This window comes from Phacochoerus africanus, chromosome 15 (genome assembly GCF_016906955.1).
Source record: "Phacochoerus africanus isolate WHEZ1 chromosome 15, ROS_Pafr_v1, whole genome shotgun sequence".
In the NCBI taxonomy this organism is placed as follows: domain Eukaryota; kingdom Metazoa; phylum Chordata; class Mammalia; order Artiodactyla; family Suidae; genus Phacochoerus; species Phacochoerus africanus.
Window position 1 is genome coordinate 7,018,925 of NC_062558.1, and position 25,464 is coordinate 7,044,388.

At 45.5% G+C, this 25,464-nt stretch overlaps 1 protein-coding gene across 2 annotated transcripts in view; it reads right to left on the reverse strand.

Moving 5' to 3' along the window:
- BIN3 (bridging integrator 3) overlaps positions 1-22,461 on the reverse strand; it is a 48,227-nt gene extending 25,766 nt beyond the window's left edge. For both annotated transcript variants that reach the window (XR_007132118.1, XM_047759531.1), the window contains exon 1: positions 22,369-22,461. Coding sequence is in view for 1 of the 2 variants with exons in the window: in XM_047759531.1 (XP_047615487.1) it covers positions 22,369-22,376 (8 nt within the window). In the remaining variant the exon portion in view is untranslated. The remainder of the gene's footprint in view (positions 1-22,368) is intronic.
- Between the last annotated feature and the right edge of the window lie 3,003 nt (positions 22,462-25,464).

Sequence of the window (25,464 nt, forward strand, 5' to 3'; positions counted from 1 at the left end):
TTTGGGATTCTGCATGGGAGATTTCTCTTCATTTATTCATTTAAATCAGTATAAACACATAGATAGTTATTTTATATGGGTTGTAATCCAATGCTACTTCATTCTGTTGCTCAAACTGTTCCAGCTTTGGCCACTGGGAGCTCCTTCTGACATACATCTGTGGGGGGGTGGGGGTGTGGTTTAGTGCTTTCTTATTTTCTGGACTACAGATGCTCCAGGCTCACTTTGTACATTTCCTGCTCCAGCCCTAGAACTGCGGAGGAAGTTCCTAAACCAGCAGCCACCATGCCTCTATAATATGGTCTCAACCTTCCTTTCAGTTTCCCTTCCCGTTTACCCAATACAACTACCCTGACTCAGCCAAGTGGCTATGCATTTATTTGCCAAATTCAGACTCCTTATAAGTAACTTCCTTCCCAAAACATGTTGTAGGGCCAATATGTCACGAATAATTTCATCAGGACAAAAAGCATAAAATGGTGACTGTCCAGGACAACTGGGACATATGGCCCCCTCACCCATAGGAACAACTGTCCCGTCTCCTGGCTGCGTCAGAGCTGTTCTGAACCTTGCTTATTTTCCTCCAAATGTCTATGACTTTATTTGGCCATTTAAAAATATTTTACCTTGTACAGTTAATTACAGTTCATCTCTTTAAAAAGCGAAACATGCTCATCAGAAAAAAGCATGAGAAATACAGAAAAGTCTAAAAGAGAGAGAAAAAGAGAGAGGAAAAAGAAGAAAAGAAAAAGGAAAAAAACAAACACCCCAAATAGCCCACAGTCTCATATCAAAAAGATAACCAAGGTTAATATTCTGGTGTTGATTATTTTTTACACATTTGCAGGAAGGAAAAAACCTGGAGCAAATGTGCTGAATGTTAGTACTGGTTAATTCTGGGTGGTGAGAATATGATTACTGTTTTCTTCTTTGCACTTTCCCTATTTTTCAAATGAACTAAAAAAAAACCCTTAAGTTTTTCCCTTTACTAGAAAAATAACACCTGATGAGTGTCAAAGACTTGGAAAACCACAAAGGACAAACACACACACACACTTTCCCAGAGAGAAAAAGTAATGCTCCAAATCTCAGTGTATACACATATACATGGATGTATGTATAGTATATGAACACTCACACAACTTTTAAAAAGTGAAAGCAACATGTATTATGAGTGTTCTTATGTGCCAATACATGGGCTTCATCCGCCTGACTTTTGCATTAATCAACTGTACCACTGGTTTTATTTTTGGAACCCATACTGCTTACTGAATGTCATTTTAACTACAAATTTTTCTTCTATTATAAACAAAAACAAGTGGCTAAATCTTTGGGCACATCAAGGATTAGTCACATAGCATAAATCCTTTGTATTAGTATTGCTGGGTCAAAGGATGTATGTGGGTTCAAGGCTTTAATTCATTTGCCAAATTGCTCCAGAGATAAAATGAAACATTTACATTTATTAAAGCATTGAAATAGTTTACATTTTGCCACCAGCCCTTTGGCTGGTATATCAGGATTTTTTTTTTTTTTCCTGGCTTAGTGTTCACCTTTCCCTTTTGTACCTGTGTGTGTTTAATGCAACAGGAGCTTTTAATTACTATGAAGTCAAATTGACCAAATCTATTTTCCCGCCATGATGTCTTCTTTCAGTGTCATACTGAGAAAGACCTGCCTCTTCCATCCCAACATAGAAAAATCATCTGTATTTATTACCCTTACTATTTCCTTCTATTAATCCAAGTTTTGCTCTTATCAAAGTTATACATGTATACAGTTTAACAAGGTTACAACATATAAGTAAAACATTAGGTTCTAGGACCCCCAATCTCACTTGCCTGAGATGAGCACTTTCCATTCTGCTGGGTGGTCATTGTTTGTTTTTTCTTTTTAGGGCCAAACCTGCAGTATATTAAGGGTCCAATCAGAGCTGCAGTTGCCAGCCTATGCCACAGTCACAGTAACAAGGGATCCGAGCCACATCTGTAATCTATGCCACATCTTGCAGCAACGCAGATCCTTAACCCACTGAGCAAGGCCAGGGATTAAATCTACATCATCACGGATACTATGTCAGGTTCTTAACCTGCTGAGTCACAACAGGAACTCCTGGGTTTTCTTGTTTGTTTTTGATACATACCTTTGCATTACTAAATAAAAATGTGTGTATTGCAGAAATAAAAACAAAAATAAACAAATGGAAACTAACCAAACTTAACGAGCTTTTGCACAGCAAAGGAAACCATAAACAAACTGAAAAGACAACCTATAGGATGGGAGAAAATATTTGCAAACGACTTGACCCACAAAGGCTTAATTTCTGAAATATACAAATAGCTCATACAACTCAACAACAAGAAAACCCCCCAAACAACTCAATGGGCAGAAGAACTAAATAAACATTTCTCCAAAAAAGACATACAGATGGTCAATAAGCACATGAAAAGATGCTCAGAATCACCAATTATTAGGAAAATGCAAATCAAAACTACAATGAGATACCAACCTACACAGGTAAGAATGGCCATCATCAAAAAGTCTGCAAATAACAAATGCTGAAGAGGATGTAGAGGAAAAGAGAACTCTCCTACACTGTTGGTGGGATGTAAGGTGGTGCAGTCCCTATGAAAAACAGTACGGAAGTGCCTCAAAAAAACTAAAAACAGAGCTACCATATGATCCATCAATCCCATTCCTGGGCATATATCCAGATAAAAATCATAATTCAAAAATATACATGCATCCCAGTGCTCACTGCAGCATTATTCACAACAGCCAAGACATGGAAGCAACCTAAAAGTCCACTGACAAATGAATGGATAAAGATGTGGTACATATATACAATGGAATACTACTCAGCCATTAAAAAGAAAAAATGATGCCATTTGTAGCAACATGGATAGAACTAGAGATTATCATATTAAGTGAAGTAAGCCAGACAAGGACAAATAACATATATCACATATATGGAATCTAAAATATGACACAAATGGACCTATGTATGAAATAGCAACAGACTCACAGACATAGAGAACAGACTTGTGGCTGCCAAAGGGAAGGAGGAAGGAGAGAGATGGACTGGAGTTTGGGGTTAGCAAATGCAAACTATTACACATAGAGTGGATAAACAACAAGGTCCTATTGTATAGCACAAGGAACCAGGGAATAAACCGTAATAGAAAAGCATAAAAAAGAATATATGTGTATACATATATATAACTGAATCACTTTGCTGTACAGCAGAAATTAACACACTGTATGTAAATCAACTATCCTTCAATAAAAAAAATTTTTTTAAGGGTAAAAACAGAGAAAAATGTGTGCATTGACACTTCTTGATTGTTAGGTTTTAGGCCCTAGCTATTGACTTTTTATTTTGGAAGGGGAAGATTTAACTAAACAAACACACCTCTTTTGAGTCTTTATCCCTATTATCCAAAGGCACGTTTGCAACTCTGTCTTCTCAAAAGAGTTACACTGATTTGGTTAGACCAATACAAAATCAACGATTAGGAGCTAATGTGATTTGTTTTCCTTCCTGCATGTGGCAGCCAGCAGACTGTGCAGCCTCAGCCAAACCTTCAGGAGACAGCAGAGTTCCCAAGCCAACCCCCACCCACCTCAGCTAAGCCACTCCCAAATTCCTGACAATCAGAAACCGGTATGGTTGTTGGGAGGCACCAAGTTGTGGGGTAATCTGTTACACGGCAATACAGAACTAAGAATACTGCATAAGTTTTTGCCTTCCCTAAAAATAATTTTTAGGGCGATCCCACTGTGGCGCAGCGGAACAGAATCTGACTAGTATCCATGAGGATGTGGGTTTGATCCCTGGCCTCGTCAGTAGGTTGGGGAGCCAGCATTGCTGTGAGCTGTGGTGGAGGTGGCAGACGAGGCTTGGATCTGGCGTTGCTGTGGCTGTGGTGTAGACCAGCAGCTATAGCTCTGATTTGACCCCTAGCCTGGGAACCTTCATATGCAATGGGTACGGTCTTAAAAAAGAAAATAATTTTTACTTTTCTTTCCCATGCTTGATTTACCTCAGTTGCCTAACACACTCCCAACACATTTCACTAGGATCAGGTGTTCCATCATCGTCCCTTCCAGAAACAGTCTCTACTGGAGCCTTTGACTTGCTCAGGCCTGGACTAGCTGCCTCCACCTTTGCTGTACAGCCACCATCCTCACAGGGATTCCTTCCTCTTCTAAGATTTTTTCCACCTGGATTCCATGTCTTCCTCTTTCTTGGCTTACATCTCATTTGTGTGGAGAAAAAGAGTAAGCGAGATCATTTCTGAGACTCTGCACAGGCCAAGCCCATTTTATTCTATCTTTACACTAGTTTGACTAGGTATAGAATTATAAGCTGGATATGAGTTCTTCTAGAATCTTAAAGGCACAAAACGTTTTCACTGTCTTCTCGCATCCTGGTACTGCTGTAGTGGTAAGGTCTGAAGCCACTCTGATTCCTGAACTTTGGCCTGCCCTCCCACCCCCTTTTGGCTATGACTGTGGTATTCGGAAGTTTCCAGGCAGGGGATCGAACCCGAGCCACAGCAGCGACAACATGGGATCCTTAACTGCTGGGCCACAAGGGAAATCCTGACCTTTTGGTTTTCTTCATGCAAGCTTCAAGGATCACATGTTTGTCCCCTGTGGTGTAAAATTTCACAATGAGGTACCCTGTGGGTTGGTTTTCATCCATTGTGCTGGGGGAGTCACAGGACTCCTTCAATTTGGCAATTTATAATCTTTGGTTCTGGGAGTAAAGAAAACTTTGTTGTTGTTGTTGACCCCTCCCCCCAAGCATTCATTTTCTCTATTTTTTTTATTTCTGAAACTCTTGCAATTCTGATGCCGACCCTCCCTGGCTGGTCCTCTAATTTCTCTATTTTTTTCAATGTTTTCTTATCTTCTAATATTTCTAAAGTTTTCCATTTCTGCTCTGATGTTTTTAATTTTCAACAGCTCTTCTTAATTTTCAGGATGTTCTTTTCTTTGTGGTATCCTGTTTTTTATTTTTATCTTTTTTTAACTTTCTTGGACGCCATCTCTCTCTGAGAATCTTAATGATAGCTCAAGAAAAAGTTTCTTTTTCCTTTAAAGCCTCAGTTTCCCTTCAAGTTGCTTTTTTTGGTTTGCTTTGGTCTTCATTTTTCATATTAAACATGTCCCTTGGATGAGTGGTAACTCTTGGCTGTCTTCAACTATCCTTCAATAAAAAAAGGAGACAAAAAAGCTGACAAGAACCTGTGAGTATAACAGACAGAATAACGTCTGTGGTCTGTTGTATAGGATGATCTGGCAGTGAAGTTTGGTTGGGAACCCCTGATACCAGCATCTAGTCTTTTTTCTGGGGGAGGTAAACTTCCCTAGAGAAGATTCTTCCATTCTCCTGTGTTGGGAATAAAGGCCCAGCTCACTGTCTTGGGAGCTCAAAGAGTGGAAGAGGCCTTGAGTCTGGGGAACTGGGGTTGGGTCAGTGCTCCAGGCACATTTATCCACTTCAACCTCCTATAAAGCCCTGTCCTCACCTGTGCTTGAAGTGGGCCTGGGTTTTGTGGGCCTGAAGCTTATACGACTTTGCATGCTCTTTTTAAGAAGAGATGATGAAATTACAAATATAAAAATAGGCCTGAAAGTGAATGTTTATTTAGACAGAGAAAAAGAGCATGATAAATTACAAGTTATGAAAGCTGACAAATAACATGAACATCAGAAAATCAAGAATAACCTCATATTTGTATTAATCATCCACTTGACACACCTTTATATTCATTTCTCTATATTTTGTTGGCTGCACAGTCTATGATTGCCTTTTCATGTGACACAGAGTTGGTAAATCATTTTCTTCGAGAGAAAAGAAAGATAATTTAGCCTTTTCTCTAGAAGGGTTGATTGAAATTTGTTTTCTGTTACTGACAGTTTAGAAAAGCTTTTTTTCCCCCCTGCTTATTGGTAATATATAAATATAACAAATTTTCAGATTGTTATAAAATTAGGAAAATCTCATGTCTCTTTCATAAATAAACTGTAAGATTTCAGGGCACATTTCAAATTTTCTTGCACAGTGACTAATCTTAAATGCTCCCTGAATTAATGAGAATAATCAGTTTGTCACTGATGTCCTTGTAGGAGGACATATCATGAGTCTTATGTTATCTTCGTTATGTCTTTCATGCTAAATCCGCTAAGAATTTAAATGTTTTAGCAATGTGTTCACATGATTTGCTCCTCCTCTTCAGTAACTAGATTATCAAATAATCACCACTCCTATTTAAAATTGGTCTTATTCTCTTAATGAATTACTAGCTTTCAGTACAATGTGACAATGTTTTGCTACACTTTACTTGATTTCAGGATAATATCTATTGATTTCATTGCTCACCTCTGTCACTTTTGCTGTGTTCTATTTTTTATCCAATTTTTCTCTTTGTTATAAAACAAATTTAAAGAGGATCCAAAAAGGTACCTATTTGTGCATTTCTAACTCAGGACTCCATAATTTCTCATGTCATTAAAGTTTTTCAAAAAATGTCTGTCAAATTGAGGTCAAAACAGCATACTCCCAACTCAACAACCCTCCTCAATCCAGTCCCATTCCAAGAAAGGTCTATTCTACTCCAAAGCTGCCTGACATGAAGGGTCGTATAAAGAAGAAAAAGGATGGGAGGAAGGGGTAAATTAGGAGGATGGGAATAACATATACACACCACTGCATATAAAATAGATTATTAACAAAGAGCTTTTGTTTAGCACAGGGAAATCTACTCAACAGTATGGAATAACCCATATGGGGAAAAAGAATGGATATGTGTGTGTGTGTGTATTTTATATATATATATAAAAATTACATATATATATATATATATAATTGATTCACTCTGTTGTACACCTGAAACTAATGCATTACAAGTCAACTATACTCCAATAAAATTTTTTAAAAAAGGAAGGAGGACAGGAAGGTAGGGGTTTTCTTAAGTGAGTGTAGTATAAATACATTTATGAAGTTTACAGAAACGCAGGATCATGTGGACACATGGTTAGGGTTCCTTCCAGGGCCTTGGATGAGGTCCATGGAAGCAAGGGGTCCTGAAGCTTAAGCTTTATTAGTTTCACACAGTAAATCCACCTCTGTGTGCCCCAGCAGAGAATCTCCCTGCTCCCCTCTCCAGAGGGTGGGGGCCCTTGGTCCTTCCACAGGGGCGAGACGGGAACAGTCGCTGGTGAAGTGGGGCTGGGGAAGAGATGACATGGCTCTCGACTAATTTATAAACAGCTTTCAAACAGTCCTCCTGATCCCAGTGTTTGCTTCACCCCCACTTACGGGGGTACCTAGGGCCAGTGGTTCCTGAAACTCTGAGGATTCTGTGATGAAAGCTCTTGGTTTTCCTAAAGGCCAGTTTACGATCTGGCTTTCTGGGAACTAACTCAGTTACCCCAAGTAACTACAATCCAGGCCCCAAATGCTGTCACTGCCTCTTCTATTCTCCCTGAATTTATAGATTTTATGTTCAAAAAAACAAAAAAATCACGGAGTTCCCGTCGTGGCACAATGGTTAACGAATCCAATTAGGAACCCTGATCCCTGGCCTTGCTTAGTGGGTGGGGATCTGGCATTGCCGTGGGCTGTGGTGTAGGTCACAGATGCGGCTCGGATACCGTGTTGCTGTGGCTCTGGCGTAGGCCGGCGGCTGCAGCTCTGATTAGACCCCTAGCCTGGGAACCTCCACATGCTGCGGGAGCGGCCCAAGAAATGGCAAAAAGACCCCCCCCCCAAAAAAAAATCACTTTACTGTGCTTATTGCAGGATTTATGAGGGAGAAACATTTATTCAAATTCTTAGCCTATTTTAAAAATGGGTTATCTTTTTTCTTTGTTGAATTGGAAGAGTTATTTTTTTAAATAGAAGTATAGTTGACTTACACTGTTGTGTTAGTTTCTGGTGTACATCAAAGTGATTCAGTTATACATATATGTACATTCTTGTTCATATTCTTTTCCATTACGGTTTATTTCAGGATACTGAATATACTTCTCTGTGCTATACAGTAGGACTTAGAGTTCTTTGTATATGTTGGGTGCAAGTCCCTAAGTCTAATAAAATAGATGATTTGCAACTATTTTCTTTCATTTGTGAGTTTTTTCACTCCCCCCACCCCCACTTTTTTTGCTTTTTAGAGCCGCACCCACGGCATATGGAAGTTCCCAGGCTAGGGGTCAAATGGGAGCTACAGCTGCCAGCCTACGCCACAGCTCACGGCAATGCCAGATCCTTAACCCACTGAATGAGGCCAGGGATTGAACCCGAGTCCTCATGGATCTTAGTCAGATTCGTTAACCACTGAGCCATGACCAGAACTCCAAGGGTTATTTTCATATAGTCTTCCACATTTATTTTGTTAGATATTAACATCCCAATGTAACACTTATATGTGAAATTTTTGGCATTACACATCTTAGGTGCATTCCATGGAATTTCATATTTTTGGCTATAGTACAAATGGATTCTCTTTTTCATTTTATCCTCCTGATACCCAGGAAAGCTACTGGATGTTAAATATTTACCCCACAATCAGTCACCATATCTACATACTTAACCTATACAGCCCAAGAAATTTGGTGGGGGGTAAAAAGAAACACAAAAAACAAAAAAAATTGGGGTTCCAAATAGACAGTCATATCATTTGAAAATAACTGCAAAGTACCCCTCTTCTTCCCCCATATTTGATACGAATTTCTTGTTCCTTGTTACATTAGCTAGAAATTGTAGAAAAATGTTTCTGACTTTAGTAAGAATGCTTTGAGTCTGATCTTCCACTGTTAAAAATAAGGAGGGCTCCCGGTTTCAGCCAGGAAGCCTCCCAAGAGTAAAGAAATATTTTTCTGTTCCTAGTTTACTGAGAGACACGAAGACTGAATTTCTGAATTACATCGATGCCTTTTCAACACGCGTTTAGTTGACCAGTTGGTTCTCCTACAACCTAGTGCTGTGACCAACTGTGCAAATGCTTGTCCTAAGACTAAGCCATCCGTTCATTACTGAAGTCAACTCCGCTTGGTAAAAGGTACATGCTAATTAACTTTGGTGTGCATACATTTTGCTTTCTGATCGTGACATATCAGTACCTCAAGCGCAGAGACTGAATCTTACCGCTTCTTTCCAACTCCTGCAAGTGCTGTACTAGGCACAGTGCTATTTTCAACCTTTTACTGAATGAACAGTCAGTAACTAGGTATTAAGGGCCTCCTCCACGCCTAGCACTATGTGAGGTTCTAGGGACATCAGGATGAATAAGGCAGATTCATTCTATGATCTCATGGAGCTTGGAGTCTGGTTTTCTGCACACAGTAAGCAGGGAATGAATGATTAAATGGATGAGTAAAATGAGTCCACTGCCCCAAGGGCCCTATAAAATGCCATAATTTAGGGTTCCTGAAAAACCTACTCTTAGATGAGGCTACATAAAAGACAAAGGAAGGTAATGTCATTGTCCCTGGTCTCTCGATCCCTGCCTGGCCAAAAGACCACCGAAAGAGGAATCACCAGCCACAAGTACCAGCTGGAGTCAAGGGAAAGTGCGTTCAGTGGAAACTGAGACAAACGGAGCTGGCCTTTGGCAGTGGCAGTAAAGCCTGGTGACGTTATCAGAGCAGGGGTCAAGGGAAGACATTTTCAAGAGCTTGAGTGGAAAGACGGGTGGAGGAGAGCCTGCTGGGTTTATTCTCAGGCTGCCAAATAGCAAAGGTGCTCCACTCTGCACCAGAAAACTGGGGCGGGTGCCCTGATGGAGGGATCAGATTCTCTGCCACTGAGGGGGTGAAAGATGGCGAGAGGAAAGAGCAAAGCAACTGCACACCAACCGGCTCCTCTGCCTCTTCTCGGTGACCATCCCCCACCCCCAACTTCATCCTGTGAACAGGAACGTGGGGACACCCTCAGAAGCAGCTGCTTTGGAAAGTGTGTGGCAAGAGTGACAGCATCACAGCAGCTCCGAGGATGGAGCTGCCCTGGCATAGCCGGGCTGATGGGGCATGGGGGTTCACTGGGCTCCGGACTTCAGTTCCTCCTCCTCCCGAGAGCTTTCCTTGGGGTCTCCCCTTGGAATCGGGTACATAGGCAGATTCTCTTGCTCCCCAGAGAATCTTGATGTTCTGGAAGCCATCAGGCAGGCTGTGAGCTCCCGGCCCCGGACCAGAGTTCCTGACTTGGTTCCACTTGCCATGCCATAAATGTGAGCACCAGAGGGCAGGAGCAGGGGTATTTTGGTCTCAGCAACAAAATGGAGAAAACATGACTCTCAGCCCTACCCTTCCCCAACCCTCAACAGGCCCCACCTCAAAAAGAAAAAAAAGTTCTATGTGTACAGAGGGGAAGGGGGGGAAAAAAAGGTTCTATTTTCTTTCACAATAAAGAAAAGTCAACAGGATGTTCTCCAAAGCTACAAATATACTTTTTCAAACAGTAAATATCTCCATTAGCAGCATGATGCCAGCTGGCTAATTCTGTCTGCCTCAGTAAAACCTTTCCCAAAAAACTCCTGCTCTTGTGTAACGTCTATTTACAAAACCAGCTCTTGTGCATTTTCAATTTGCTAGGTTTCTCAATCTTTTGTTTCCCCACCCCCTCCACTGCAGAGGCAGAGATGAGAGGCAGGCCCAGATGGCAGCTGGGTGGGGATCCCCTGGTCACCCCAGCAGATCCCTCGGGCCCCGCCTTCTTCAGAGAGTCTTCCACTTCCATGACCGAGAAGAGCTTAAAAACCTACACCCTCTTCCCCGGCCTTTGCTTGGCCTCCAGAATTTGTTTCCACTGAGAGTGAACGGGCCTGGGCCTAGGCCTGGTTGGGGGTGGAGAGAACCATGCAATGATTCAGTCTACCCCACCCTGTATCTTTCTGATATCTCCAGTTGGGCAAAGATCACAGGGGTTTTTTGTTTTGTTTTGTGTTTGTTTTTGTTTTTGGTGGTGGGGGGGCAGGAGAGAGAGGTGAGAATGAAGGGAGAGCAGAGCAAAGAGTAGGCGGCAGTTGATAGTGGCTGAAATCCTGGCTCCCCGGGGAGTGGTCTGGGCCTGAGTCACTGTCTCGGCAAGAGCAGGAAGGTGGGCGAAAGGCAGCAGCTTCTGCAGGCTGGAAGGATGAGCCCCCCTCCTCCCAGCCTTCTGTCACCCTAGCCTTCTCTGGTCTGAGGCCCCCCAAGGCTACCAGCACCTTGACAATGGGAGAGAGCGTGCGGCGGGCCAGGCCAGGGCTTAGGGGGAGTCAGCTGGCTCCGGTGCGGCAGCTGCTTGTTGGATGCCATCCTCTCTGAAGGGCCAGTTGGCCGCGGTGCCAAGGGCCGAGGCAAGTTCAGTCCCGGCAAGGACGTGAGAGACCGTGTCAGGAGGGGAAATGGGCAGAGCTGTGAGTGACCCATTTCCAGCGCCTACGGTCGGCCACAGCCTCTCCGGCCCCACCTTAGTCCTTCCCCTAAATTAGCCGGATCCCAAACCAGAGCACGGAGAACACGAGCCTCGCTGGCCGCCAGTCCGAGGAGGTATGTGTGTGTTTAAAAATAAAAGGCATGACTCTGTGACTTGGCTGATCTGTCACTTGGACCAGAACACTCACCCAGCTCAGCTGTGATCCCTCCTTCCCCATGCTCCCTGGGCTGACCTCTGAGAAGGAAAGACAGACCGAATCCCAGAATGTCGGGGGAGACAGCCCATTAAAGCAGCCATTTATTGAGCAGCTACTATTGCCGGTTTCCGTGCTAGGTGCTTCCTAGCTTGTCAGCTCATTCAAAGCAGTGCCCTCCCACAGTTCACTCAAGAGACAGTGCCTTGGGTAAGGGGATGTGCCCCGGAGTCAGACTGCCTGGGCTCAAGATCTGCCAGCTGTGAGATGTGTACAAGTTACCTCATCTTCCTGTGTCTCGGTTTCCTTGTCTATAAAATAGGGTCAGAGTGTACCTATCGTATAGAGTCACCTTAAAAGCTAGATGACTTTAATGTTTCCTGGCCTAGTGTAAGCAGCCTGTAAGTATCTGTCGTAAAGATCGTAGCGGTGGTGTTTTGATGATGATGATCAAACGGAGGCCCAGAGGGGAGACCTGAACAAAGTTACACAGAGAAAAGTATGGCCCGGAAACCTGACATGTTCCGGAAGCAGGCGGCAGTTCCACGTCACAAGGCACCACTACCAGGCCCAAGTTAACATATTTGCTTAAAACTGAGTGGTAACTTCCTCCTGAGTAGTGAAAGAATTTGTGGCAGACGTTTGGAGGCTGATGGAGCATCAAAAGGTCAAGAAGAGAGAGGAAGGAAGGCAATTTGGGGAAGAAGTTTGGATTGGTGGGGGCAGCTCTTTAAAAACTTCTAATATTTGACGGACAAATAACTACCTATTCTCATTCTAATTTAAGACAGGAAGAGGTAGAAAGTGGGATTTCCCAGTTCATAAAGGGGAATCATAAGGCATTTGGAGGTGAAAGGTTTGTCCTGCTTATGGAACAAGCCAGAGAGAAGCCTTCGATGGCCTGACTTCCACTCTGATGGGTTCACAGTGGCTGAGACGCAGACTCTGAGAGACACCAGACCAGCTGGTTAGCTTCTGAGGCACTAGCTTTAATTTCATTCTTACTTCCATCCCTTACCAACCAGGATTTTTTTTTCTTTTTTTCTTTTTAGGGCCACACCCGCAGCATATGGAGGTTCCCAGACCAGGAGTCAAATTAGAGCTGTAGCTGCCGGCCTATGCCACAGCCACAGGAATGCCAGATCTGAGCCCCGTCTGCGACCTACACTACAGCTCATGGCACTGCTGGACCCTTAACTCACTGAGGGGGCCAGGGATCGAACCCGCAACCTCATGGATACTACTTGGGTTCATTTCTGAGCCACAACGGGAACTCCCCAAACCAGGAATCTTAAAAAGAGCCTTCATGCTACCTTTTCCCCTTATCTGTTAAGGGGCTGGCCCCTAGAAAGCAGGAGGAGGAGGGTTGGATGCAAACTCACCTATAGACCCACCTCCCTAGGTCATCTCCAGCTTTGCGGCCACAGGAGGCAGTAATTCTCTACGAGGTCAGCCTTGGCCCTGATGCTGGTCAGGCTAAGCATGACAAGAATTACAGAAATACTGTAACCACGCAGAAAAGTATCAAGCATACACAGTAAGTACTCATGTATCTACCACCTAGCGTTGCCAACTTCCAACACTGAGCCATACTTGCTTCAGCAGTACAACAGCAATGATCCTGCTAAAGCTCTGAGTGTTCCAGCCTGATTCCATTTCCTCCCCTCCTTCCCTGTTATCCTCCAGGTAACCACTACCCCGAATTTAGGGTTTATTCTCATACTTTTACTACATTAGTTTGAGTCCATAAGCACAACATATTGTCTTACAAGTCTAGACGATACAAATAGCACAATACTGAATGTATCATTTTGAAACTAGCTTTTAGATTCAGCTTTATGTTTCTGAGATCTGCCCCTGTAGATACACACACAGCTCTCCTTCACTCATTTTCATCACTACATATTTCACTGTGTCATGATACCATGTTTTATTTTCCCATTCTTCAGAGGCTGGACCTCTACAAACAAAGAAGCCGTGACCACTCCTGTGCAGGTCTGCTGCTGTGCAGGTGAAGAAGTTTCTCTGTGTGAGGGCTAGGCCTGTCTCCTACTGTGCGAGGTGTTGCAAACTCTCAGAGCCATTTTTGTGTCGCTCCTCTGCCCACCTCCACCCCATGCAGTGGCTGCCGGTTCCCGCCACTCCTCATCCTCCAATACTTGGCATTGCCAGACGCAATTTACCATTCTTGCCAGTCTGATGGCAGTGAAATGGCATCTCATTTCTCATTGTTGGTTTAATCTGCTCTTCCCTGACTACAAATAAATGGAACATCTTGGTTTAGGCTTTTGTCCACTTGGGTTTTCTTTTCTATAAAGTGACTCGTGGTTTTCAAATCTATGGAATAAGTTCTTATAAAGGACCAGCCTGGGTTCTTCTGTATTTCTTATTATAACCCCTGACACACAACCAAATTAACAAACAACACTCTCTCTACCTGGCTGGATTCGCAGAGGTAAATTTCTACTCTGAATATTTTTTAACGAACTCCCGGATAAGTGTTTTTCAAAATGGGTTGTATGTAGAATACTCATCACTCACCATTTACACTGCTATGCATTATTCCATCGTAAACAAATCTCAAAATCCATCATGAAATCAACTAAAGTGGGTCATTCTTTAAAAAACAAAATAGAGGGCGCTCCCATCATGGCTCAGCAGTTAACGAACCCGACTAGCATCCATGAGGTGCGGGCTCAGTCCCTGGCCTGGCTCAGTGGGTTAAGCATCTGGCATTGCGTGAGCTGTGGTGTAGGTTGCAAACAAAGCCTGGATCCCATGTTGCTCTGGCTGTGGCGTAGGCCAGAGACTACAGCTCCACTTTGACCCCTAGCCTGGGCACCTCCACATGCTGTGAGTGCGGCCCTAAAAAGACCAAAGGAAAAAAAAACATCATAGAAAGTATCTCTGTACACTGTACACATGCGATGTGAAACATGTCAAGTGTGTGTGTGAGCATGCATATCCGCTGAAATGAAAGGCATTTCTGACTGCAAATTGTGGTCAAAAAATTTTGGAAGCTACTATCCAAGTTAGTCCCCCTACCAGGGTCCATTCTTTCTCTTTGCTGAGTTATCCTGCAGACCACTGCCAAATTAACCTAAATCACTGCTTTTGCCCTGCCACTTCCCTGCTCAAAAACCTTCAATTTCCAAAAGCCTAGGCTCAGTTTCAATTCCTCAGCGTGGCAATGAAAGCACTTACAATGTGGCCCCAACTAGAGCGCCAGCTCTCATCCACAAAGCCTCTACCCAAGTCACTATTTACTAAACCCAGGCTGGCTTCTTGACTGTCTGCCCCCAACACTTTTTTTTGTTTTGTTTTGTTTTTTTAGGGCTACACCCACGGCATATGGGTTCCCAGGCTAGGGGTTGAATTGGAACTGCAGCTGCTGGCCTACACCACAACAACGTCAGACTGGAGCCATGTCTGTGACCAACACTGCAACTCACAGCAACGCCAGATCCTTAACCCACTGAGCAGGGCCAGGGATCAAACCCCGTGTCCTCATGGATACAGCGAGAACTCTGGCCCCCAACACTCTTGATGCGTTCTATCTCCGCACACCTTTTCCACACCATCCTTCTAGCTGGAACCCCCTCCTCTTTCATTCCCCACAGCAACAGGACACCTTTCAGGTTCAGTTAAAATCATACCCTGTTTGAAGGCTTTTTTGATGATGCCACACAGATGTCTAGTGATCCACTGTCATTCCTGTGGACCCCTGTCACTTTCCATAAGCTGGTCAAGACAAGGATTGATTTGTGTGTGTGTGTGTGTGTGTGTGTGTGTGTGTGTGGCCACGGCCACAGCATATGGAAGTTCCTGGGCCAAGGATTGAATCTGAGCAGCAATGCCGGTTCCTTTAACCCAATGCACCAGGCTGGGGATTGAACCTGCACCTCTGCAGAGACGTGAGGCACTGCAGTCGGATTCTTAACCCACTGTGCTACAGTAGGAACTCCAAAGATGGATTCTTAAAGCCTTTTGAATATTCTCCAACATTTAGCACAGGTCCATGTACATTAAAAAAATGCTCGATATGCAGAGTTCCTGTCTCGGCTTAGTGGAAACGAATCTGACTAGCATCCATGAAGACGCAGGTTCAATCCTTGGCCTTGCTCAGTGGGTTAAGGATCCAGTGTTGCCATGAGCTGTGGTATAGGTTGCAGACGTGGCTCAGATCTGGCATTGCTGTGGCTGTGGCCTAGGCCAGTGGTTACAGCTCTGATTTGACCCCTAGCCTGGGAACCTCCATATGCCATGGGTGCAGCCCTAAAAAGACCAAATAAATAAATAAAGTTCAATATGCATTAAATCCACAAAGATTCACTGAAGACTATCTATGTGCGACAAACTATACTGGGCTCTATTTAAATGCATTAGCCACCAGAACAATGGATTTAGGAAAACAACTTTAATAGCGTAATTGCCAATTTGAAAGTTACCTCAATAGATTTACTTAAAGAGTATAATACTTAAGGAAACTTTTTTTTTTTGTCTTTTTGCTATTTCTTGGGCTGCTCCTGCGGCATATGGAGGTTCCCAGGCTAGGGGTCGAATCAGAGCTGCAGTTGCAGCTGAAGCCTATGCCACAGTCACTGCAACACCGGTTCTGAGCCGCATTTATGATCAATGCTGCAGCTTGCAGCAACGCTGGATCCTTAACTCACTGAGCAGGGCCAGGGATTGAACCTGCATCCTCATACAGACAATATCAGTTCTTAACCCACTGAGCCACAGTGAGGACTCCAAGAAAACATCCTTGACTAAGAAGTTGTAGGATTCAATATACTTGACTCTTTTCAACTACTCTTTCCAAAGTCCCTTCACCTCTTTTTTTTTTTTTTTTTGGTCTTTTTGTCTTTTTAGGGCTACACCCGAGGCATATGGAGGTTTCCAGGCCAGGGGTTGAATTGGAGCTACAGTTGTTGGCCCACGCCACAGCCACAGCAACGCGGGATCCGAGCTGTGTCTGCAACCTACACCACAGCTCGAAGCAATGTGGGATCCTTAACCCATGGAGGGAGGACAGGGATCGAACTTGCATCCTCATGGATGTTAGTTTGTTAACTACTGAGCCACGACGGGAACTCCCCTCACCTCTTATTGTAAACAGCTCTTTGAAGGAAACCACCCTCTGCAGGAAGCCCCCTTTCTTGCTATGTTAGCAAAATTACACCGTAACTAATTTTTAAACCAGGCACCCCCATGGCTCAAGTACACCTTTCAAATCTTTTCATCATAGGATACTCTGCCTAAGTTGTCACTTCTATCTGTAGGTCAAAGAAGCAGAAATGAATAAGTAATTAACAGGTACCGTGATCTCTTCCCTAGCTTCTTCCCTTTCAGCAAGCAATCTCCCGAACAAACCGTATGACCAAACCATGTGAACAAGATAATCTAGAGGAAGATCACAGAGTCAACAAGGCTGCCCAAGGAGGGGGATGGCGATGACTCGGACCCCCGATCTCAAGGGTTAGCTGATATTACTTCCCGTTTCCCTTTAAAAGCTTTCGTGGCCAAGAAGAATCTTTGGACACGCTTTTTGCAGGACGCTGAGTCCACCAACTCCCCAGATTGCCAGCATTCTGACTAAAGGCACCTTTCCTTTCCACCATTTGTGAGTATTGACTTTGTAAGCAGCCAGCAGAGACTAGATTCAATAACATTGTTACAAACAGCTAAAATAAGAGTTTTACACTGTGCCCAAAATGATGCTGAACATAATCTCCTGAGCGCCCCTGTCTTCTAGGCATTACCATGCTCTCCACTGAGAAGGAAGAAGCTTGGGGAGAGCTTGGCCTGACCACAAGTCACAGCAGTGAGTGGTAAGGCCGCCCTAGGCAGGGAAGCCCCACGGTAGGAAGAAGCTGAAATGGTCCAGAATAGCTGCAGGCCTGCAGGATGGAGGGCTGCCTCTGTCACGTCATGTATGTTATGTGTGCTAACTTTCTGTAATCCCCAATCTGCTTGCATCGACATGGCCTAGCAAAGTCAAACACCTTCCTGTGGGATCCAGTCAGCTCGGGAATGGTCCTCCGCTTTCCTAAAGTTCCTATTTAAGCACAGCGAACACTCAAAAGATGCAGGTTTCGGTTCTAGTTCTTCCAGGTCCTCCCTGAGGGAATCAAGTAAGCTGTCAAAGGGAGATAAATCAGGCCTCAACTGCAAACTTCAAAGGGTAGATGTGAGGATGAAATCCAATAATGGATGGGAAAGTAATTTGCAAATAGTTATACAAATGTAAGCCAGAGGGAAAAGAGACTCCGCTGAGAAAATGTTTGCACTGTCCTTTCTTTATATTCCATCCATTTAACGATTACTGCTTAGATGCCCACTACGTGCAAGACTGTATGTGTACACACAGATGAAGTCTGTGGGTCCTGCTCTCTTGGCTTTTATGTGGGAGGGAGGTGCACGTTTGTGGTGTGTGGACAGTGTGAAAGCGCTACAGGAGAAGCACCACGGAGTTTGAGAATAAAGGAGCTTGGGCAGGGGGTGGGCAGGGAAGAGAACAGAGACAGCCCTGCCCAGGGAGTCTGAAAGTCATGTCCTATTTTTTTTTTTTTTTTTTTTGGGCTGCACCCAGGGATCAAATCTGAGCCACAGCTGCAACCTATACCACAGCTGCAGCAATGCTGGATCTTTAACCCACTGCACTAGGCCAGGGAATCAAACCTGTGCCACTGCAGAGACAACTCAGGATCCTTAATCTGCTGTGCCATAGCAGGAACTCCTGGAAACTACTTCTTTATGTTAACAAGAGGACACAGGCTTCAGGAAGTGGCCTGCAGATTTTGCACTTTTCTTCTTTTCTTTCTTTCTCTCTCTCTTTTTTCTTTTTTGTCTTTTTAGGGCTGAACCCGCAGCACATGGAGGTTCCCAGGCTAGGGGTAGAATCAGAGCTGCAGCTGCCAGCCTACGCCATAGCCACACCAGATCTGAGCTGCGTCTGCGACCTACACCCCAGCTCATGGCAATGCCGGATCTTTAACCCACTGAGCAAGGCCAGGGATCAAACCTGCATCCTCATGGATACTAGCCAGATTCATTCCTGAGCCACGACAGGAACTCCCATGCACAGTCTTATCTTCAAATTTTTCCTGAGCGAAGGCAAGTCAGTAAAGAGGAGCAGAGTCCTCATTCACACATTCAGTAAACGTTTACTGATTGCTGGGAACAGTGCTAGGGATAGAATGGTGACCAAGAGACAATTTCTGTTTTCAACAGCTCACACGCTGGTGGGCTGACTGAAAAGTCAGTCAACAATTCCAGTACAGATGCTAATCAGGGTCAGAGGAAGGGTGCCCCCACTCTGCTTGGCAGGGTGTGGAGGGCCATTCAGGGAAGACTCTCAGGGGAGGCGAAGCCTGCCCTGACTCTTTAAGGATGAGTGGATGCTGGCCTGGTGGACAGGAGGTGGAGTGGAGTGGGGGTAAAGGGCATCCCAGTCAGAGGGGATAGCACGTACATACAAAGGAGCAGCGTCAAGCAGGAGAAACTTGGACACAGGAGTGAATAGGGGACAGCCAGATCCAAAAAGCCTCTATAAACTATGGCCCAGAGTTAGGCCTTTATCTTGAAAATGATGCGGTGGGTATTCAAGGTGAGAATGGGAAAAAAGAAAAAAAGAAAAATAGGATGCTCCCTGAGGAATATCAATAATTAAGGGGCAGACAGAGGTAGAAGAGCCCAGAAGGGTCAGGGGGAAAAAAAAAAAAAAACAACCCTATCCGCAGTTTCCATTCTTTTCACAACAGACTTGGGTGACAAAGTGTCACTTGGGATTATCCAATTCCATGTTATGGTTGGAGAAAACAAGACAGAGAAAGGCTCAGTGCCCGACCAGACCACACTGTGAGTGAGGGAAATATAACCTGAACTCAGCACTCCAACTCCTACCAAATTTATCTGCTCTGACTTTAATTTCCTTTCTATGAGTCAAACCCCCAAATCTCTAGGTACAGGATGACTTTTCCCAGTAGTGTTCCTTTTTCCTTGTCATTGAAGCCTAAGATCAGCATCAAGGAGCATGGTTCCAAGGCAGACTTCACTCCTAGAGATAGCTAGGCAAGATTAAGTTCACTGTCTGTAATTCAACTTAATGCTCCCTCCATGCCATAATAAAAACGCGCACGTGCGCACGTGCACACACACACTTGTGCACACACACACACACAGGAAGGAGGTGGGGAAAGCAGAAGCACTTGGCTTGGGGCCAAGAGGTAGATCATCAAATGTCTTCTCCCAAGCAGGATCCACCACTGGGCCTTCTTGCTAAAGGGCAGATAGGTAGATGGGTGGATGAGTAGATGGTGCAGGAAGGAAATAGGGGCCCACTAAACAAACAGGGAGTGGGCGGGCTGCATGCACAGAGGAAGCAGAGAACAATGACCTCTCACTCTTCATGCAAAGTCCACAGTGTGCAAAGGGCACCAATACTGGACAATTTCTCACTGTGACATTTTGAAAGCCCAGCCTAGCCCAGAACAATGGTTACCCTCTGGGGACCATGGGCTGCGTGCCCCTAGGCCTTATTCAGTGATAGCTGGCAGATCCCATGGGCTTAGTGAACTTGACCTGGGGCATCAGCCTCCCAAGACGGCTGTACTATACGTCACTCTGGTCTCTTCCCCCACTGAGCATTCCGATCTTGGATGAATGGATGGATTCATTCTGGGAGCAGGAAAACCACTCCAGGAGTGAATCAGAAGGACCCAGCCCAGGTCCCCTTGCCAGCCATTGAGCCAGGAACTGAGTGTGATTGTGCACCCAGGCGCTGGTGCTGTTCCCCTCTCAGGGAGAGGGGGTCATGGTCCACGCAAGAGATGACGTAGAAGCCGTCAAGAGAGGAAGAAAAAAGAATCTCAGCCTTGAGGAACAAAGCCACCCTTTTGGTTGTGACCCTCGGTCCAAGAAGGTGCCAAGATGTGTGTGTACTGGTAAATGAATTCTACTGGATAAAAATCTCAGCTTTGGCTGAACAGTACTTGTCAATTGCAACTCTCTCCAGCCTGACACACTTCAGGAAATAGGCTACTAGTCTTTGAGAAAAAAGCTTTCTGCAAGGCAGGTGGAAACAATGAGCCACAGATAACCCAGAGAATCCTTTACCTTTAGTGGTCTCTGCTCTCCTCTTCTCCCAGTTTGTGAAGAAAAGGTTAATTCATGTTAAGAGTTGTTAATGCCAATCTAAGCAATATAAAGCACCTGTCCTTTCTGCTGTTCTCCTTAAGAAATTAGGCAAGAGAACTCTGAGATTCAAGATGCAGCAGACAAGAAGGCATCTACATCACAAGGTCAGGGGACCCAGGCTGTCCCTTTAAGGAGGTAATTCCTCTAGAAAAAGGAAATTGAAGGACTGCCACTTTGCCCATCGCTAACTAGGTTATAACAAGATGGGAAAGTTAGCTTTTTAAGGCTCCAGCCCCCTATTGGCCTCCTGGAGCAAAGGAGGAGGGAGGAAGAGCAGCTCCTGCTGGGGCTTGTTAGGGGATTGCTCGAGGCTGCCCTCCATGTGCTGGTGCTGTCTGTCTGTCAATCTTCCTCTGAGAAGCATGGGGAAGGGGGAGACACAGAATGGCTTACATTTTACATTAGAGAGCTGTCCTTGACACTGACTGACATTAGCTGCTTGTGGCCAGAGCTTAGTCTCCACTGATGGCCAAAGGTGAGTCTGTAGGAACCTTCCTGAATGATATTCTACTATCTTCGCTCGTTCCCAGTTCTTGTGCACTTACTTTTCGTAGAGAAACAGGCTAGACTTTGCAGAGAGTGGCAAACTTTTCCTATGCTAATGGGACCTGAATTCCAAAAGGGTTGATTCATCTGGTACCTCTTCAGAGGTCAATGCATTTATACAGGCACATTGTAGGTGGATCCTCTGAGGTTTGGGATTGTGGATATGCAGGCCCTTGGGCCTGAAGGTAAAATCCTTTGGGCAAATTGAGTTTTACTAAAGAAATAAACCACTAAACATTATGAAGTGTTGATTTTACAAGCCAAGTATCACATATCACATTGTTCCAAAGCAACATACCTGCCAGCTCTGGAGTTGTGCCTCTACTACTCTTTAGACTCCCTGGCTTCTTTTCTCCTGGCCTGATAGTTCCCATAATGTTTAAGCTTACTTACGTTTATTTAAGAGAGAAAGCAGAGTGGGTAATGGCTTTAGAAACAATTAAAATTAATCCAATCCCATACTGGGACTCCGGGTGTATAACTCTGGCTCCTTCCAAAAGAAAAGCAAGTTTTGCCTCTTGAAGACTAAGTGAGGCAAAAGCTACTCATCTGAAAGCTAGTGGGTTTTGATCCGTGAACTGGGCCCAGAGAGAGGGCCACAACTCTGGGGTTGATGGGAGCGGTGGAGAGACGTCCACGGTGGGGAAAGAAGTGGATATTTCGGTGAGTAGGGCACAGGGAAGAAGTCCCTCATTTCACGTTGGTGAGAGAACACGGATGGGACCGGCTCCTTGAAACAGAAGGAGTCGGGTAGCAGACTCGGGATCTCAGGCTAAGGGGTCCCCGCCCCACCTCCTGGTGAGTCCTGCCGAGAGATGGAGCCTCTGTGAAAGCACTGGAGGAAAGTCCTAGAACGACCCTAGAGCAGGGGCCAGTCGGGCAATGCTCTGGGACGGAGAGTCCGCGGGCAGCGCGGGCCAAGGAACTCAACTCAGACGGACGCAGGGCAAAGCGCATTGCGGGCCGGGGGCTCCGGCGAACCCGCCGCCTGGGCCTCACTCACCAGCTCATGGTCCCGAACCTGGCCCTGCAGCCGGGGTCCTCAGCCGCAACTCTGTCCTGGGGGATCACTTCCGGATTTAACCAGTTTCCAGGAAGTGACGTGAGCCCCGCCCCTTCTGCCCGGAAGAGGCTCTCAGGAGGGGCGGGGCCCGGCGCGTTAACCCTTCTGCTGCCGCGTACTTCGGCGGAGTTGCCCTAGCCCGCGACCCTCACGCGTAGGTTTAGGGGATCCCGAAAGGCTCAGCCAGTGGCGAGGGCATGAGGACCCCGGGAGCCATTTCTGCCTTAAACGCGGACTTGTACAATTCTCTTCCGCTGACCACACGTGTCGCCTAGCCGGGTATTGCCTTAGTTTTTCAGTCTTTAAAGAGATTTCTCAGCCAGGGACAGTAACAGTAATTATCCGGGGGGGAGGGGGGCGGGGTAAGGAGCGATGGAGGAGGGGGTGTGAGGGAGACCCACATTCTCATTATTATCTTTTGTATCGTTTACATTTTGTACCCGGTGCATGGTTACCTGATACAAACAAAAAAACAAATGGATCTTTTCGCTCCTCCAAGATGGCACAGGGCTCTGAAAAGAAATGGAATAGGTGCTTTCCAGGTTGGAATGTTTGGTGGATTTACTCAGCAGAAGACAAAGAGTAAGGGTTGCTCCTAGTCTTCCAGCCTTGCCTCCGCGCTCCCCACTACAGAACTTTGACGTGAAGGGTCTCATTCTTTCTACTCAATCTTTTAACATTCATTGAGCTTCTACCATGTGTCAGCACTATGCTAACTTCCAGGATACAACCATGAGAAAGCATGGAAACCTGCCCTTATGCCCTCTCAGAGTTACTTATCTGGAGGGAGAAGTAAACAGGCAATTAGGTAATAAAGTATGATGGGAAAGACTAGGACGCTGTGGCAGCCTGTAAGGGGTCCGCCTAAAGGGCACAGGGGGTTTTAGTGAGGGCTTTTAGGAGGAGTCAATATGCAAGCCACATCCTGAAGGCAAATCAGGCTTGTGCCAGGTGAGCCTGAGGGGAAGGCCAGGGAGGGTCCAGGCAGAGGGTACCTATCGCGGCTGAGAAGAGGACTGAGTTCCAGGCAAGCAGCTCACTTGCCTTGGGTCTTCCAGAGTCCCTCCTAAGCTGGTCTGGACCAAGTTAGCCTCTTCACCCCCCTAAACCTCCCTGCCTTAGAAGAGAGAGTGGCAGGCAGTGAGGCTGGGTGGGTAACTGCTGGGTCCCCAAAGGCCTTCTCTCTAGGAATTCTCCCCCTTCAAAGGGGCTCTAGTGTTTTAGGGGCCGCTTGGCGAGTAGCTAAGCCAATGAATTAGAACACAAGACCTGGATGATTTGTTCTGCCCACCCAGGGCAGGGTGGAGGGGCTTGGCTTGTGGGAAAGGGGGACAGAAGATGGTCCACAGGAGGTAGTCTTTCATTTATATTTTCTGTTCCCATTCCTGGGGGCCTAGAGTGTGACTCAATAGAGATTTTCCATTGGAGGATGGGCCCCCAAGCTCATCGCACAGATCAGCTTCATCACCATGTTATCCCTCAGGAAACAGACCAACATGAGCAGTAAAGCAGCCTTGAAGAGTAAAGAGGAGACAGAGAAGTCACCAAAGAGTGGGCAGGGGAGGGACAGTCCTTGCTGCTTTGCACAGGGTATGGTGGATGGACGGAGGATGCTGTGTGTTTATGAGCCTCCTGGAATTTCAGCACCTGTGGATGGTTCCCCCACCTGCTTCCTCTTTTCCCCATCCTCTCTCCCCTAGTTACTGCCCCAGAGTGCTAAAGAATGTCCACATATTAGCCTAGGCAACCGCCATATCCCAGGGGAGTTCTGTTTCAGGAAACCACATCCTGCTGGCCAAGAATGATGAGTTCTGGACTAGGAATTTGGGGAGTGGCGTTGTCTCTGCAGCAGCTCAGGTTGCTGCGGAGGCATGGATTCAATCTCCAGCCTGGTGCAGTGGGTTAAGGATCTTGCGTTGCTGCAGCTGTAGCATATGCTATGGCTGTGGCTTGGATTCAGTTCCTGCCCCGGAAACTTCCATCTGCTTTGAGTGCAGCCAAAAAAAAAAAAAAAAAAAAATCTGGAGGAGTCCTGGGCTCTTGTTCTTTGATCCTACAGTTGACCTCAGACAAGTCACATCTCTCTGGGCCTTGGTCTCTTCATCGAGAGGATGAGAGGATGGATCACATCACCAAGTACCAAAGTTGCCAGTATTTTGAGATTCCAAGTTAACTATTGACTCCAGAAGCCCTCAGGAAACAGGAGAGTGGGGAAGGCAAGTGAGATGGGGTCTGAACAGAGAGGCAAGACCAGAGAGGTGAGCAGGTGGGAGGAAGCATTGCTACCTTGGGATGAAGCCAAACATATACTTTGGGGAGATGGGAGAGGGATGGAGTGGGAGTTTGGGATTAGCAGATACACAGAGTGGATAAACTTGGTGTTCCCATCGTGCTGCAGTGGTTAACGAATCCGACTAGTAACCGTGAGGTTGCGGGTTCAATCCCTGGCCTCGCTCAGTGGGTTAAGGATCTGGCGTTGCTGTGAGCTGTGGTGTAGGTTGCAGATGCGGCTCGGATCCTGCATTGCTGTGGCTCTGGCGTAGGCTGGCAGCTACAGCTCTGATTAGACCCCTAGCCTGGGAACCTCCACATGCCACGGGTGCGGCCGTAGAAAAGGCAAAAAGACAAAAAACAAAAACAAAACAAAACAAAACAAATAGGCTCCTACTATATAGCACAGGAAACTCTATTCAGTGTTCTGTGATAAACCATGATGGAAAAGAATTTTTAAAAAAGAATTTCTAAGTAAAACTGAATCATTTTGCTGTATAGCTGAAATTAACACAATTGTCAATCACCTATATTTCAATAAATAAATAATAGAAAGTAAAAGGGGAAAACATGTACCTTCTGGAAGGGAAGGATTCCACCTGAGGCCCTACTGGGGCTCTGCTTCTCATCTTCAACCCCAAACCTTCCACGTAGACAGCAGGACCTTGGAGGAGACTGGCAAGCAGACTGGCCTCCCAGGAGTCTGTCAGGGGAGCACCTGCTCTGAGCTGGGCCCCATTTCCTTACCTGTGGCTCACTGGCTCA